The sequence below is a fragment of the Hemibagrus wyckioides genome, linkage group LG01 (genome assembly GCF_019097595.1).
Source record: "Hemibagrus wyckioides isolate EC202008001 linkage group LG01, SWU_Hwy_1.0, whole genome shotgun sequence".
NCBI lineage: Eukaryota > Metazoa > Chordata > Actinopteri > Siluriformes > Bagridae > Hemibagrus > Hemibagrus wyckioides.
In genome coordinates, this window is record NC_080710.1 from 26374898 (window position 1) to 26392985 (window position 18088).

The 18088-nt window shown below is 40.6% G+C and overlaps 1 protein-coding gene across 3 annotated transcripts in view; it reads right to left on the bottom strand.

The window, feature by feature from the left end:
- Window positions 1-18088, bottom strand: part of pard3aa (par-3 family cell polarity regulator alpha, a) — a 402663-nt gene that overhangs the window by 186132 nt on the left and 198443 nt on the right. For all 3 annotated transcript variants that reach the window (XM_058401320.1, XM_058401312.1, XM_058401328.1), the window contains exons 11-13: window positions 16322-16450; window positions 528-716; window positions 267-437 (exon numbers count right to left, since the gene is read on the bottom strand). In XM_058401320.1, the coding sequence (XP_058257303.1) occupies window positions 267-437; window positions 528-716; window positions 16322-16450 (489 nt within the window). The remainder of the gene's footprint in view (window positions 1-266; window positions 438-527; window positions 717-16321; window positions 16451-18088) is intronic.

The window sequence follows — 18088 nt, forward strand, 5'->3', positions numbered from 1 at the left end:
AGAACTCCTCAGTCTAATTCACTCTTCCTGCACTCACACTGTGTATAGTGCGGGACTCTGTCAGTCAGTCAGGCACGTTGAAGCATCATCAGAGCTCCGTCCCCAAAACTACCGGCAATCTACCTAAATGCTAACGAGTGTAGACATGAACTGCCTGAGCTTCAGATGCCACTGCTGTTTGTCACAATATTTTCAGTTCAGAGATAAGAGATAATATTGGGGGAAACACAGATCTTGTTTCATCTTTTCATCACTCACACACTCACCTCATTCCTCCCGCTCACCATCCGGGCCACGATGAGTTGGATCATGCCTCTTTTGTTGCCCTCAACAGACATGGACTTGCGTAGCGTCTCCATCGCTTCCTGGTTAGTTTTTCCCAGCAGCGATTCTCCATTCACGGCTATCAACTGGTCGTTCACCCTTAAGCGACCGTCCTGGCAACACGGAGTAGTAACGTGATTGATCTAGTATTACTTCCATGACATAAAAGAAAGTCTACACATATTCAAAAAGATGACACTTGCCTTGCAGGCCGCTCCGCCGTTAATGATGGACTTAACGAAGATGCCCAGGTCAGCGTGGTTCTCTTTCGAGCGGTTGCCCTTTACGCTTACCCCAAGCCCCGCCGAACCCGAATCGTTCAGAGGAATCTCAAAGGTCAGGAACTCACGCGTTCCATCGGGAGTAAGCACCAAGTCATCATCTTCTGCTTTCTACGATGGGTGGGAAAGAGACAGAAAGGGAGGGGAAAAAAAGAGAAATGTCTTAAACCTAATATCCCACTTGAGAAACATATTAAACCAAAAGTGCACTTTTATAACTCCTGAGAGCACATTAAGCACGACAGAAAAGAAGAATGTTCCTGAAGGTACAATAGTCCATATTTCATGTGCAGTGCAAACCATTCAGGCTGCTGTTCGTTTATGACAAATGGATCATACTGCACACAAGGCTGCTCACAATAGCTGTGATTTCAACTGAGGAACACAAGCGAAGGAACTTTAGCCTCTTGCTGCAGGCTACAGCTCCAGATCTGTTTCCATTGCAGTGCCCTTGTCGCTAAAGTCACACTCACAACCACAGAAATGAGAAGTTTAGAAACCTCCTCCACATGAGATCATGTATCTAGTAGTTTTGTTTATGTGAAACTAAAACTGCCATTAGGCTAATGTTTCATTTTTGAATGCAGCTCGGAAGCAAAAGGTCAAACGAGTTGCAAAATCAGTAGGAGTGCCTTAATGTACCCACAGTCACGACTCGGCGAGGTTTACAAGCACCAGTGTGTTCATGCTGCTTTTACCTGCTCTTCATTTTCATTTGGGAAGCCTTTGTGTTATCACTAATATTCACTAATGTTAGCTAGATGTATCCGTTTTGGGGTTTTCTCTTTGTTTAAAATTTCCTTTATTTAAACAGATCAGGCATAGCATTATGACCACCTGCCTGATGATGTTTTGGTCCCCCATTTTGCTACCAAAACAGCCCTGACCCATCGAGGCATGGACTCCACTAGATCCCTGAAGGTGTTCTGTGGTATCTGGCACCTAGATGTTAGCAGCAGATCCATTAGGGGCATCCAAGGGCCACACCTCGCAACTTACAGGACTTAAAGGATACTTTTGATAGATACTGACCACTGCAGACCGGGAACACCCCACAAGAGCTGCAGTTTTGGAGATGCTCTGATCCAGTGGTCTAGCCATCACAATTTGGCCCTTCGTCAAACTCGCTCAAATCCTTACACTTGCCCATTTTTCCTGCTTCTAACACATCAACTTTGAGGACAAAATGTTCACTTGCTGCCTAATATATCCCACCCACTAACAGGTGCCATGATGAGGAGATCATCAGTGTTATTCACTTCACCTGACACTGGCCCAAATACATGATCCCACAGCCCCCAGGACCAGTTGTGGGTTCATTTGTACCTCAGATTTGTATTTACAAAGATTTCCTTCCAAACTGGGATTTGATTGTGCAATCCCATATGTTATGTTATTTGTGAATGGTAGACCAAATGTTCATTCATTGTCTATTTTTTATTTTTCTTTTGGTGCTTAGGCATATAAAAGCCATTCTCAGACAAGATGATAAGAAGTCACACAGGTTCATAGGACTCAAGCATTTTCCATGACGCGCTCAGTGCAAGCACATGCACAGCAAAAATCAGCTAATTAAAGTACTAAGAACATCTGGATTTATACATCAATGACACATTCTGTCTCCTCCGCTGACCATAAAGCCGCATAATCCGCATCGTTATGAAACCTGAGACAAAAAGTCATGCGGCAAGTTTGACTAAGGAAGGATAGCTTTCACACCTGACGCAGGTGGTGTCACAGTCCGGTAGACGTGAGCTGACCTTTAAGTTTTATTCCGTCTTTGCTGTTATAATAATCATCATTCTTCCAGATGCTGGAGCATGGCACCTCTTAGTCCCAGTAAAGGAAAATCTTAAACCTACAGCTTTCGATTTCAGCGTCCAATTTAATGAATGAGATTGTATAAATGGTAAATCTGCTAGCATGTCTAAAACCTTGTGAGCTAACTGTGCTCTCTCATGATTTGTCAAGCTTTTGGAAAGCTACATAAGCCATCGTGAAATGGACACACACCTAATCAGTTCAATTTTTGAGTGAATATTAGCAGTCAGAATGCTTGAAAACACATCATCCAAACCCTACAGGAAGTAACACTGTATTTCCATGAGATGATTAGGATATAAACGTAGAGGCAGGTGGAGATCCTTTATTGGGGGAAGCCAGACTTTACTGGTGCAAAAAAGACACCAATTTCTACTATATATAGTAGAAAATATGAAAACCACATCACATAAAGCATTTTCTCGGGCCACTACACAGACAGTTACAGTTTAAGAGGATGTTCTGTGAAGGTAACAAATGACACCGTCTGTCTCCTATGCAAATGAATGATCTATCATGTTAATGTAAAGCGAACGGTCTCTTCCAGTGCTTTCACTTGGTCACTTTCCACATTGTCAGCAACGGTAAAGCCGTAACCCTTTGATTGAGCATTAGCTTTGTCTGCCATTGCTCTCAGATATATGGACCTCAGCTGTAATCCTGGCAAAATATAATGCAGGTCTACCAATTCATCTCATGCCTTCTTATAGAGACAAATACTGAAGCAATACCCATGCACACAAAAACACACAGCATGCTGGAGAATGCCAATTGTCTGGCCAATGCAGCTGCAGCGTGCAAGGAAGCTTGAGAGGCAGTCGAGTTATTAGGATGCAGCCGAGCCCCAGAGTTCATTTTAACCCATCCTGTGCCAATCTCATTGCAATACAGTTGCCATGGCAACCCAGACGACGGCTCTCCGCAGACAATAGTTGGACTCAGGTAGCAGAGGAGGAGGAGACAGGTGGAGGCAGAGAGCCTGCCATCCTCCCCTCATTAGCATACCGTGTTCTCTCTCTCTCTCTCTCTCTCACACACACACACACAAACAGATTCCTTTTCTCTAGCATTCAGCTGTCAAAAGCCACTGCATGCTCACAGACCTGAATGTCGCCTGTCTTTCTCCAGCGAGGCATTGATTTAGCTCTTTGTCTGCCATGCCTGGTTTTTGTCAATGACTCTGGAGAGAGGACTGAAGGAGCAATGCTGCTCTGAGGTGTCAGGTGCTGAATATAACACCATGATGAGGTGTCAAACATGGTTTTTAGGAACGGATGATATTTAAAGTGTCATGACTAACACTGGTTTTCAACGATGATGACATTCGGGCATCATGCAGGATTTTGGGGGGATGAGGACAGTGGAAGGTATCTTGGGGTGACAACTAGAAGTGAAATGTGGGGGTATAACAAAAATAATATGTAATGAAGGAGGACACCATGTACATATTGCACAGAAAGGTCTATTTGAAAACAGATCCAGGAACAGCTTTGGTGTGATACTCTGAAATGTGTATACATGGTCATTAGTTTGTAATGAAGTTATAAAGATTTATAACCTTTATTCCACAACACATTCTCAGATCAGAACATGATCATTCCTTTCGTACTCTATTCTCTGATTTTTCTGGCTGTAACGTAAATGACAGGTTTATATCAATGCACTCGTTCTAAAACGCAATCGTTCCTATATTAACAGCTCATACGCAGGGACTTGTATAGCAGATGCTCCACATAATCTAATGCTAATAAAACCGTTTAAAAAACTATGTTATTTACAACAAACTGTTAAAGCATGTCACGTTGTTCTTTAATACATTTTTTTAAAAATCTAACGGTACACAAACCTCTGTGGAATATGAATGACACTTGAGGCTGTACTGCTTTTGGAAAATAATGCACTTCAGTTAGGTAATGTATCCTATCACTTGCCATGGATTATTTTTCTAGAGCACCATGCCCTGTTTTGTATTATTCCTCACATAATTGTTATTTTCTCTTTTATTTTTTATACAAAATATTTAAAAAAAAAAATACAAAATACAGGGACTATAAATAGAGATGTCCAAGATTTTGCACCTGCCATAATTACTATTTATTTTATATATATATATAATTTAGTTAATTAAATATAAAGTGACACTAACATTTGCAAATAAAAAAAGAAATAAATATATACAATAAAATATAATAATAAATATAAAAAAATAAAATAGTATATATATATATATATATATATATATATATATATATATATATATATATATATATATATATATATTTATATATATATATATATATATATATATATATATATATATAAAATAAATAAAAATATAAATAAAATTAAAAAATTATATATATAACATTAGGTTCAATAATTATTAATTTTACTTCATAAACTAATAAACTGTATTTTATATTTCAATTTTTTTCTTGTTTTTATTTTGTTTTTAAAAACATAGCAAGTGCCTTTAACTGTTTTGACATCTTACATGGGAACTGGAAAAGAAAAAGAATATCTCATTCATTTGTTTTGGGGAAAATCCAAGAATAATACATTTAAAAAAAGCATTTTTAAGGATTTTCTAAATTTTAAATGTCAGGTCTGACCGCATGTAGGGTTTCCCCCAGACCACCACACACATATATCCTGGCTGATCCGATCAGCAAGTCTGATTTGGGACAGGACCTGATGAGCTGACTCATGTGTCTGAGTCAGGAAGGCTAAATCTGGAGTTTCTAAAGAAAAGACCAGAGGTTCAGACAGATGTGCCGTCATTGCCAGCAACTCCATCGCAAATGAATAATATAACTCCCCCAAACATTCCACAGGTTCAGCACAATCTCTAGAGTGGACACAGTGGGATAAATCTTCATCATTAACGAACACTTAACTATGAATACAGCCAAAGAAAATAAGCCTAAATCAGAATTATGTCTTAAGAGGCTTCTCCTAAAGAGTGTTTTTTGTCCGAGATAAGACAAGAGCATACGCAGACATCTGTAAGATTTGTCAGTGTCGGAATGAACGGAAACATGAGCAACTGACTCCATTCTTGACTTTCTGCATCAGTTCTTCATCAAGTCCTGCAATATACTTAATTTTTTAAAAGAAAAACACAAAGCTACACACTTTCATGTACAAGGGGGTCTGTGAGCAATCGTGATAATTCTTCTATTTTGCATTTTATTCTAATTTAATACAAATTTCCTTAGGAATAAAATTGGAATGAAAAGCAGAATCTTATATTCGGAAATATTTCTATAAATTTCAGAGCTTCTTAGCATTTGGTCCAGGCCTTTAATTTATTTTAATGACAGTGTGCATTCAAGTTGGCATGGACTCCACATGGCTGATCCATATTAGGTCAAATTCACCAGAGCGTCATCTAAACACATCTAAACATCACGCGCTTTAATAGAAGACATGAGGAAAATCTGACTTTTTGCACAGAGTAGATAATTTGGTCAGAGTTGCTTAGATTTAAATAGGAAACTAGACATCTTGATTATTATACACTGGCCAGGCAAAACATTATGACCACCTGCCTAATATTGCGTTGGCCCCCTTTGTGCTGCCAGAACAGCCCTGACCCATCATGCACTGTGTATTCTGACACCTTTCTATCAGAACCAGCATTAACTTCATCAGCAATTTCAGCAACAGTAGCTCGTCTGTTGGATCGGATCTCATGGGCCAGCCTTCGCTCCCCACGTGTATCAGTGATCCTTGGCCGCCCATGACCCTGTCGCCGGTTAACCACTGTTCCTTCCTTGGACCACTTTTGATAGATACTGACCACTGCAGACCGGGAACACCCCACAAGAGCTGCAGTCTTGGAGATGCTCTGATCCAGTGGTCTAGCCATGACAATTTGGCCCTTCGTCAAACTCCCTCAAATCCTTACGCTTGCCCATTCTTCCTGCTTCTAACACATCAACTTTGAGGACAAAATGTTCACTTGCTGCCTAATATATCCCACCCACTAACAGGCGCCATGATGAGGAGATCATCAGTGTTACTCACTTCATCTCTCACTGCTCATAATGTTATGCCTGATCGGTGTACATTCAACACATTGAACATTTTAAATATTTCAAAATTCTACAAACCCTTCTATTTATTTCCAATTCTCAGTGAAAGATCTTCAGTATGTTCTCAGACTCTTGGATGCCATTGTACAGATAAAGGCATGCTCACTTTCACTGCCAAACACAATAAAAATGCACATTTCATTTACACACAAAAGAAAAATCCACCTGTCCCACACTATTGTGCAGCGGAGTAATAAATTCATTTATAATCAGACAGGATTGGCTGCATTCATTACATGCTTTTGTTTTCATGGACGAACTTGGATTAGGTTGTGCGTGCTGGAACAATTATAAAAAGATGAAAAAAAAAAATAATGAAACCTTTGAGAGACCATAGAAAAGCTCAGAGATGCACAAGCAGACAGAGAAAGACAGTAAGACATAAAAGTGTGTGGGGGGGAGGGGGATGGTGGAACAACGTTGAAGTGGAAAAGCACATTGTTTCTCTTTCATACAACCTCCCAGCCTTTTCCTACACATCCGCGGCTGAACCAATTAGCAGTGTTTCATCTGCTCTCTTGTCTGAATGGGGTAAAGACATAAAGGTCACTGGAAATAAATTTAAGTGCATAAAGGAAATCAGTCAAGTATATAATTGCAAAGAGGGTTTTGTGCATGATAAGTATTTTAACATTCCCCCTGTTTCTTTCCAGACAGGCTCTGATAGAAAGTGCGTATAAAACACCTCGGACTAATGCGGATTTCAAGCTTTCAGGTACAATTAGGCTGGAGAGAGAGAGAGAGAGGACGAGAGAAAGGAGGTGAAGGGAGAGCGAAAGAAAAAGCTTTAAAGGTCACAGACATGTTAACACTGACTAATCAGAGAAGTCCTTATAGCCAAAGTAATTCTTAGATTATTCCTGAACGAGCTCGACTAGGTCATGATTACCATTTAAAAACCACAATTTCTATTTTTAAACGCCATCACTTGTTTATTTTATTTTTTTAAACATAGTTGTCTTTTTATATGCATGTTAAGCATGCAGAGTATCAAGGCTTCGTTTTAATGCTAAGCAAACAGCTGGCTGCCCCGACATTTTAGCAAAAATCTGGAATAGAGTCGAAACGATCTAGCGTTTTAGTTTAGACGATTAAAAAGACACCAAATCTGAGATTAATAAAGCTAGACAATGTCTAGACATTTTTAGTCATTTCAAGATTGAAATATTAGAGCTCTCGTTCTATTGGCAGATAATTTGGGTTAGTATATATTTCTAGAAAGAATCTACCAACAGGATTAAAAAAATATAAAGTACTAAAATATGTCTACTAATAGGCTTAATAATCGAAAATTTGGGTTGTTGTAAATCGGCTATATTCCAAATATTTTCATGTGCTAATTTTTTTAGACGATGTGGAAAAATGCTAGCTGTAAACATCAAGCTATTAAATTTGTACCTGCTGCTGTAATCATAAAGGCTGCTTTAGGTCCATCTTGTCCAAAATATGCTCAAACTCAACATCTTGACACATTCATCTCCCAGAAGCTTTACTCATGTCCTCTCAAGTTTTTCCTTGCCACTATCAACATCTGGCTCATATATTAGGGATATAAATCTCCATTTCTGTAGGTAAAGAAAAGAAAGTGAATAGAAATGATCAAATAAATGCTACTCAGCAGTGTGTACATCCCTGTTGGTTCCGCTCTGTTGGGTCAGAGGCGAGCTTTCCTAGAACAGGCCATGTGTGTCCGTCCAAATGGCCCAAACCAGCTGGTTTTATCAGTGCTCAACAACAATACCATGCCAGCAGTGAGGCTAATTACTGCCACAGCTGCTGGAAAAAGGTACTAAACGAAAACAGGTGGCGGCTCCAAACTGGTGTATAAAAAAATGGTCGTCAACAAACCACCATTGTCTTCCGGTGCACTTAGCAACAGTCGGCTTAATTACTGAAAACGCCTGGCTCATCCGCTTTGAACCGTGCCACGACTTTTGGCACATTTCTCTCTCTAATAACCATCATCAACAATACAGGTGCTGGTCTGCGAAACTAGAACAGAGAAAGTCTAAATGAGGGGAGAAAAGGAACGACGGCGAAAAAGGAGAGAAAACAAGGGGAAGATTGCAGAGGGGGAGAAAAAAAAGACAGGCAATTGAAGTTAAACATATCTCAAGCATGGGGAATAGATGGGTATGAGGGTAATTTCCACAGCAGGGACACCCGACGATGAGAGATACTGAAGAGGAAAGAGGGGGCTGATTGGCACACCAACCTGAAAATGTCACACTGACCACAGGAACAATCAGACAGGACGGAAGAAAGTGTGAGTGATTGCTGGTAAACATGACATACCATGCTTTTCCACTACTTTAGGAGAAGCCTGGAAGACACCTGGGCAAGGAGACTTGAAGTTTAGTTTAACCTTAACTGCGAGTTCAGACCACTTCCGACTGCACCGAAAAGTACAACTCTATCCAACACACTGCACAGCAAGGCCTGCAGTTTCATCTCGGTCACATGGCAAAATATTTTAGCCAATTCTTGAAAACAATTATTCTGACAACACACAGTGTGGAGTAAAAGTATTTCTAAATTTATGGTATTAATTAATAGTGTAATTTTTCATTTATTTTATTTATTTATTTTTTAAGAAAATGTGATCATTTATTTTAATGTATTCAAAATCATATTCCTATTGTTTTGTTTAAAAAGATTAATTCATTTAGAAAAATTATGTTTAACACCCAAAAAATTATATTATATTTAATTAATTTATATTAATAATTTAATAAATTTGTAATAATACAATTATTTGGATCAATTAATAAAATAATATATATATATATATATATATATATATATATATATATATATATATATATATATATATATATATATAAATGCTTGACTATCCAGAAAGACCTTTTTTTGTTAAGCGTGTATGGGGAAAATAGAGCAAGTTTTTCTCTCTTCCCTGTGTGTATAGCTGCCTCGCAACACATAAGGAATGTATTTCACTTCCAAACACACTGATGCAAGTTTGTTGCCACTGGTGCCCTTTCATAACACACCAATGGATTTCAAATGCAATCCCAAACACTAGTAAAAAATATTTTTTTTAGTTGTCCATTAGAGGAAACCATTAAAGGCTGTATGTAGAACAATACAACTCAATGTTTCCCTATCTGGAAAAAAAAGTACCAAGAAGTACCCTGTTTAGGGAGGCACGAACTCCGTTACTATAATTTATGACTTGCACGATTTTCAATAAAGAATGCTGGCGGTCAGAGGTTTAAATTTAGTGCCTTCCAGGTGGAGTGAGAAAGCTCAGCTTCTCCACCATGCTAATTCACACACTGTCAAAAAGACACCCATCTCCCTGTTCCTGTTCACTGGTACGACATTTTCTCCTCTCAGCCTAGAGCCCAGCTTGCCCTCAGCCTGAGGGGACACCTGAAGGTAAGGAAGTTGGGCTGAATCTACAGAGAAGGACTTTTTGCACCCTGTAAGCAAAACTTGCTGAAAATGACCTCATCCTGACTGTAAAGCAGCAGACTCAAAAGCATAACTCTCTGAGACAGCTAATTATATTAAAGCTGGGGGCAGACACAACTCTCTATGACTGCAGACTCTGACCTGGCTCATCACAAGCACGGACGACACCCACTTAAGTTTTCTTCTGAACTTTTGTCTCAAATCACACTGTGGACAGCTCACTGGCTCTTCCTGTGCATAATATGTGGAGGTGAGCTAAAGGACAGGGAAGGACGGGACGCGGCCAGATTGTTAGAGCTGGCACGGAAGTGGAGGAAGTGGCTGAAGTGTAAAGCCACATCCAGTAAAGGAACATAAAACCAAATTGCTTCAAAAGTCATCCAAAAAACAACCCACACTGCTTCGCTATGGAAAAATCGGTTAAGGTAAAGCAGGTCCCCGCTATAAACCCACACGAGTGGGCTGTGAAAAACGGCACAGCGTGTGCCCGCAGACTTCACCACCATGGCCAATACTCTACAGGTCTGTCAATATTAATAAATAATTCCCTAAGCTTAGCACCTTCTAAAAGTTATCCTCAGTGTGCTTCCATCAATACTTCCAATAAAAGCCGGTTTAAGAGTGAGCCTCACGCCCTGCTCCCAGTTTAATAAATTGTTCTTCTCACTTTTCCCCCTTTTGGCCTGCACATTCAGTGGAGGCATTCAACACAGAGGAAATAACTAGGGCCATAAATGTTAAGACATGACCTTTCTTTTTTGGCTCTTGAGAAACACTGTGGTTGTGTGTGTTCATGTTTCTTGTGTATAAAGTTATTTAGGAAAGCAAGATATCATCTACTGTGAATAATTGTTACCATTTGGGAATGCATGCAGTGGAAAGGTCTAATGCAATGACCTGGATACTGCACAAAAGGAGGACTGTTTTAAAGTTCACGGAGCTGCGCGAGATTTCTCAAAATTTGTATAAGTGTATGGAAGGAATTCTTTTCGGCGAGGTTATGCAAAAGCTATAAAGTTGACAGATTAAGGGGGATGGATGATGATTTAACAACAGCTACGTTGTTTGACCTTTGATTAATGGGTATAAACCCTGATGAATCTTTTATTTCCTAAGCTCTTGCTGTACTTCAGGAGCATCCATGAGGAGAACACCACCCCATTTCCTGTCCTGATCGATATGATAGATGCTTTGCTGACATGAGGCAGAGACTCTTAAAGCTCCCTTGACAATAAACTGCACATGTCACATCTGGGATTCAAAAATGCTTAACAGGTCCAGCAGCAGGGCTTAATGCTCACACCCAGGACACTCAACAGCCCTTATTAAAATACAAACTGTCAAGCATTTGTCTAAAGCTGGCCTCGCTGGAAAGCATAAATCCGACTGTCGGTAGAATTGCACGCTCAAATTAATTGCGCAATTAAGATTCTCTTTGCTTGGCAGCCCTGGCGTCTAATGGATCTGTGACAACTGCGATCTGATCATAAAGAGGACTTTAATGCAGTGTTTAATTACTACTCTGTGCTGAAGTGAGATGATGCGCCGTCATCCCATGATCTGGCAAGCTGCTTTGCATTGGATCTGCAGCCGATTTCATCGAGTTGCACAAATAGTTGGGATTAATGAGCAACAATGATGCAGATGTGCAAAAGCCTGGTGAAAGAGAAAACATCCCATGCAGCTGGGTGTTTCTGAATAAAGGATTTTTTTTAAAAAGCGCTCTGTCAGTCATGTCAATGTGCTTTTGTAAATAGTAGAAAAGGCTGATTTTATAACGCAGATGAATCAGAAAGAGATCAGCAGAAAACTAGCATTTTTAATAGTGAATCGGGGTGTTCTGGCATATTTTTTTTACTTTCCCCTACACACCTGATCCATCTTATCAGCCTGTTATCATGCTGTCCATGTACTGCATCAGAAAGGAAATCTGAAGACTGTGCAGTGCATCCAGATGTGGCCTGTGGCACCGAATAAACCTTAGAAAAATAACAGCCGAGTGCAAACATCAGACGGCTCTACATTCAATTTTCACTTCGGTTTTATTTGTATAGCACTTTGAACAATGGGCATTGTCACAAAGCAGCTTTGCAGAAATATGGATGCAGATTTAGATTTAGATCCCTAGAGGTGATGGAGGAGGAGGAGGAGGAGGAAAAAAACTCCTTGAGATGACATGAGGAAGAAACTGGGAGAAGAACCAGACTCCAAAGGGAATGATAATCATCTGGAAACAGCTGCATACAAAGCTTTAAATTCTAACCCAAACACTCGTCTCTTAGTATATATAACTACAAAAATGTTTGCTAATCCTTTTTGCTTATTCCTTATGCTTACGATATTTACATGTATGGAAAACTGCACTGCTGTCTCTTGTGATGTTTACAATGCTGAACAGTTTTTTGAGCGCATGTGAGAGTTTCTTTATACTTTCTGTGATGTATGACAAGAAGGAGTTCTACCTCTCCTTCAAATGTGGAGATATCGAAGATACTGACTGAATAAAGTTTTGCCAGATAGCAGCAGACATGCAGACACAGAGACATGCATTGTTCCGAGAAGAGTTTTCCTGCAGAACTTTTAACCTGAAAGAGTTTATTACATGCACACATGGACACGTCACATGGCCTCCTACCAGATGCGTTCCTCCTGGTTCCATTCTCAACGTTATTCTTTAAACTTTTAAGGTATTTGTGCTAATAAACATCTGTGGTTTGACAGTAATTCAAACAGATAAACAGAAAAAAGGCACAGATACATGGGGAGGTATTGCTCATTACCAGATCTGAACACAGCGGACGTGGCTGAGGCAACCTCGCTCTAGTAGTGACGGCTTGTTGCTGCCAATTCCGACTCAACAGGTGAAAACCTGGGTGTTGTCACTTTCAATAAGCATTCGGCGGCCTCGCTCATGGAACGATTCATTTTCTCACTTCTTTCTTCCTTCTTATCCTTCTGTCCAGTGTGCTTGCTGAGGCATGACATTGACTGATTTATTTCTCAGAGGAGGGAGCAACAGATAAGACGGAGAGAATGTATTCATGTGAAAGACAATATGCGATGCTCGCTCGTCACTGCGGTTTAGCAGCAGACAGGCATTCACGGCAACACGCACCGGAAGATAAAATGTGCTGATAAATGTCCAATAGTGGTCAGGTGGCCCATAGCGGCTTTCTTGTTTACGCAACGGAATTGTGTGGCGAGTCGCTTTAATGCTCTCTGCCGCCTATCATGCTGTGGGCCATATTAGTGTGCTAGGTAATTGCCTCTGTGGACATGAATAATTCAAAGTCGTTGGCCATGGCCTTGGAGTGTGTGTGTGTGTGTGTGTGAGTGAGTGTGTGAAAGTGTGTATATGTGGGAAGATTTCATTAAGCACCGCACGTCTGCCTCTGCGCAGTTCTTCCCTCACTTATCCCGGTTTTGTTTTGTATTTTGGACTGATGCGTTTTTTTATCGGCAGGGATTTCTGATGCCTCAGTGCCTCAGATTCTTATCCCAGCTGTCTCATCTGTTGCTTTTATATCTATTTTCAAGCCAAGATCTCCTGTCTGGCTTCTCTCTGACTCATCTCCATCTTTTTCCAGCAACTCTGTAGCTATCAGCTCTGCTCACGAGCCATAAAAGTAGAGACAGGAAAGTGAATTAAGGCCCTTAAAACTTCATCTGGCTTAAATCGGCATAGATGACTTCTTTATCAGGTGATTATGGGTGTGCATCAGGATGATTCTGGGATATGGAGATTGCATAACTGGTTAGAAGTTACTGGGTGGGGAAACATGGCAGCCTTGACTATACTGTCCATCAGACAGGAGCCAGTCACAGACTTAGAGTAGCTCCTATAAATAAGTAGAAACTGACTAGAATTAATCGTGAGGAAAATTGGGTGGCGGGAACGCATAAGTAAAAAACAAGATAAACACTGGCTTAGCATTTAAGAGTTTTTTCCAGGGGCTTTTCAGTCATGCAACGCAAATATCCCTCTTCATTCTTCCCTTATCTTCTCTTGATTCATACAGGCGAAGTGCAGCAACAGAGCGCTATAAATACCAGGACACGGGATCACGCCTATCAGCATCTCTGCACTTAGCCAAGATTCGAGTGTTTGTGTAAATTCCCCAACACAACCCAGCTGTGTCCTCACTGCACCGGTCTCTCACTCCCCTCGACTGAAACCAATCCTCCCTTCAACCTCTCTTCAACTCCTCTTCAAGGGCAGCGCTCCATTGATCCGAGCCTCTTTGGAGTTCACTAGAGCTTCAATCTCTCTTTCTCTTTCTCTCTTTGTCTTTTCTCCCTCCTTTATACAGCGAGGACCGGGTGCGGGCGTCAGAGCTCATTTTTCAGTGCGTCCCTGTGGACCTGCTCACACTGTGAGTAAAGGTTAGAGCTGACACCCTTTTCAGTAAGTCACTGCCCGTGCTGAGGAGCATCTGCCCAAAGCCCAGACACTCCCTCGAGCTTAGGAGAAGGCTAATCAAATGCGCAGTGCAAAAGCAAAGAGGTGAATAAATATCATGAGTGGTGCTGTTAATGCCATTCTGAGGAAGGCTAAAAGAAACCCTATTAAGCTCTATTACGCTTTCAGAAAAGGTCTAAGTATTTATGCAAACTAAAAACCTTTTTATATCTGCAATTTCAGCTCATTTGTATGGCAGAGAGTGGTAAATAGTGTTGAGTAATATTTTTTATCAGCATCCAAATAATCACTGATATTTAGAAAGTGACAGTCTGTAAAGTTCCATAAATTTTGGTGATTTTGCAGGAGAAAAAAATGTCACTTAAGGCCACATCTTATATATTCAGCTAATCCGCACGTCAGGATTAGCTGTAGCATTCATAAAGTAGGTCAAGGCCCCTAACCCTATCAGTGTTACGCTGGGTCCATTAAAGCCGGATATTTTTTTGTTGATGGAGGAAAATCATTAAGATAATTAGCATAAGATAATTAGAAGATAACCAACTTGATTTTTATTATTCCTGAACATTACTTTATGTTATTTTATTCTTTGCTTACTTCCTCGCTTGTTTATTCACGTATTAGGCTGCGGTCCATATTGACTGGTTCTTAGCAGTCAACCATTTAGCCATTTTACGTCACAAAAAGCTTCACTCTCCATTAGGAGATGATGATCTCATTGTGTCTGAAAGGCGCTAATTACCGTGTCATGTATTGCTTATCTCTGCCCGCTCCACAAAAGAGCAGGTCAGCTGCTGTCCCCTTGATATGATTCACCAGACGACAGCATCCAGCTCTCTGCTCCGAACCATATTCCCCGTGTCTGGAGTCCCCACAATGCACTGTGCTTAATTTAGAACATTCGAGATCATAAGCAATGATGCGGTAAAGTTTCCACGGTTCCTCCAGCCAACAAGCACATACTTTCCCCCCTTCACATGCCACCACATCATCCAGCTATTCCCCCCAAATCCACTCATCCACCCACTCAGCGCCCATCTCTCTACCAGTTTCAAAACAACAGATGAAATAAACTGCCACTCGCACTCTCTCTGCTTCGTCTGCAATAACCTTCAGCTGTGGAATGATGTCTCACTAATCTGATTTTTATGAACATGAGGGTATGGATTATTGAGATGCTTTAATGCTGAACTGAGGGTGTTGCAGAGCCAAAGCTCCCTGAATGTTAATGTGGCAATGAGAGTAATGAAGCGTCCAGCTCTTCTCTTTTCCCCTCAAAGGAAAACAACGAACGCTTTGAAAATCACCGACTGAAAAAGATCCATAAGCAAGGAGAGACTTTGGAATAGTTAGGAAAGGAATGCTATGAGAGACGAAGATACGGAGTGGGAGGTGACAAACAAAAGGAGGTTCAACAGGAAAGCAATAGTTTAAAAGAACAGGACAGAATGAAAATCGATGTTTTTCCCTCTGTAGGGATGAAAGGGAAATACTGTGTGTGTGTGTGAGAGAGCGAGAGAAAGCTGCTACATGTCACACAACACTTTCTGAGCTTCTTTTCATTACAATGCACTCTACAAAGATTATCAGTGTATGTAGAATAATGCATTTTCACTGCATCCAAACTCATTTGCCTCTAATGCTTATCAGAGCCTCAGAGTCTTTTCTGTGAAAGGCACAGGGAATTAAACCGCACTCAAAATATCTCACCTGCCAGTCAGTCGGGGGTGAGAAACAGTGTTCCTTTAAACATATCATGCTTTCACCCTCATTATTCTGAACACAGCTTCTTAGTCACTTACGTGGACTGAGCCAAGACTGAGAGAGTTAGGCGAAAACGTGTACAAACGTATGGTCCAGAGGCGTGATTCTGCATCTGATTACATTTACAACACAGACTGCAGAATTGAGAAAGCAAATATGGTGTGTGTGTGTTTTACCACTTCACGAGGCAGGAAGGTGTCCTCCTGGCGGACGACCAGCAGACTAACAGTGCCTCCCATTGGAGTGGAGCGGAGAAGAGCCACCACCTCCTCCTGAGTCTTCCCGTTCAGATCCACCCCGTTCACCTACAAACACACACACACACACACATTATTTGCACTATAATCTATATAAGCATCCCAGGTGAATTAATGCAGGCTAAACTTTACTGGCAATGCATAATGGACTTAATGTTTTATTGCAATAAATTATAATCACGATGTGTGGGAATATATCACAATATGGTATCGTTATTAGTATTCTTCAGTCTTAACACTTGTCTGTGTGTGTTTTTCATGCAGTATTATCTCTCCAGCACTGTGTCTTAGACTGACAATATTCTTAGTCCTTAGTGACCTAGTGAACTAGGATTAGGATTTATTGACAGAGACTTTAAAGCACTTCTGTAAGTCTCTCTGGATAAAGGCGTCTGCCAAACGCTGCACATGCAAAGGAATTCTGCAGTCCTACTGTTAATCTACATACAGGTATAGAGAAACAGATTTTATGTGAATTGATATGCGAGACACTGATTATATGATTCTACTAATAATAATTTTGGGAACTGTTAGTTATTCTGTGTAACATCTTGTGTGTGAAATCCCTTAAAAGATGAGCAGTTTATGAAATACTTCAACCAGCAGGTCTGTCTGGTACCAAATATCATATCAAGGTCATAGTCACTGGGATTTCCTCGTTCTGGTGTTAGATGTGAACATTAACTGAAGCTGTTCTGAAGTTCTGTATTGCACTGCTGCCCCATGAGGGGCTGAATCAGGAAATTGCAGAAACATGGGATATATGGGTGTTCCTATTAAAGTGGCCAGATTGTATAGTACAACATAAAGGCGTGTTTTCTTTAAAGGTACTCGCCATTGCTAATTCCCCCTGCTCCTTTGTTCCTTCCTCCTTCCATTCGCCGTTTTTGGAGATGTTGCTAGTACTCACCTGTCTCATTCTTCCCTAAATGCTAATTTATCTTAGAATTAATCTAAAGCTTATTAAACCACCACGCCCACTAAGGAATACTAAAAGACTGAGACAATAAAACACATTTGGATATTAAGTTACAAAAATAGCAAAAGCGCCGAGTTAATTTCTTCCCTCGGCTCCTGCATCTGGGACCGCAACCTGCTGATACTCAACACGCCCAAACACGGTTACAGGCATAGCATAAGCGAGGGTTCTGACTGGTCTAATTTACACACCAGCATGACTGCGGTGATGCTGATGCAGGCCGAGTGTGTGCACAGCGGTGTGTTGATGGAGCCAGGTGAGTGTGCGACTGGAGGCCAGTGAGATCTGAGTCAGCCTCTGCAGAAGCCACGGCTTCAGGCTCGAGCTCCAGCAGTGGCACAAGAACATGCAGGTGTGCCACTTTACTGCTCAATAAAATTACAAGCTGGCCTACATGGTTTCTCTGAACCTTTTTAAAACACTTATTTTTAAAGTACTACCTTTTAATCCCTTTAGGAGTGTACACTATTTTGTTCACCAAAAGACGCTCTTCACCCCAAACGTCACAGTTTTCCTTCGCCTTTAAACACAAACTGGGATGTAAACCTGGGCTTTGGTTTATTCCAGCACTCCAAAACAGCCCCAAAAACACCTTCAATAAATACGGAGACATTAAAAACCTCACTCATATCAGAACTATTTACTCTGGAATAATATCAATAGAAAGATTTACATTATTCCATTCACATCAATATCTAAGCTTTTAT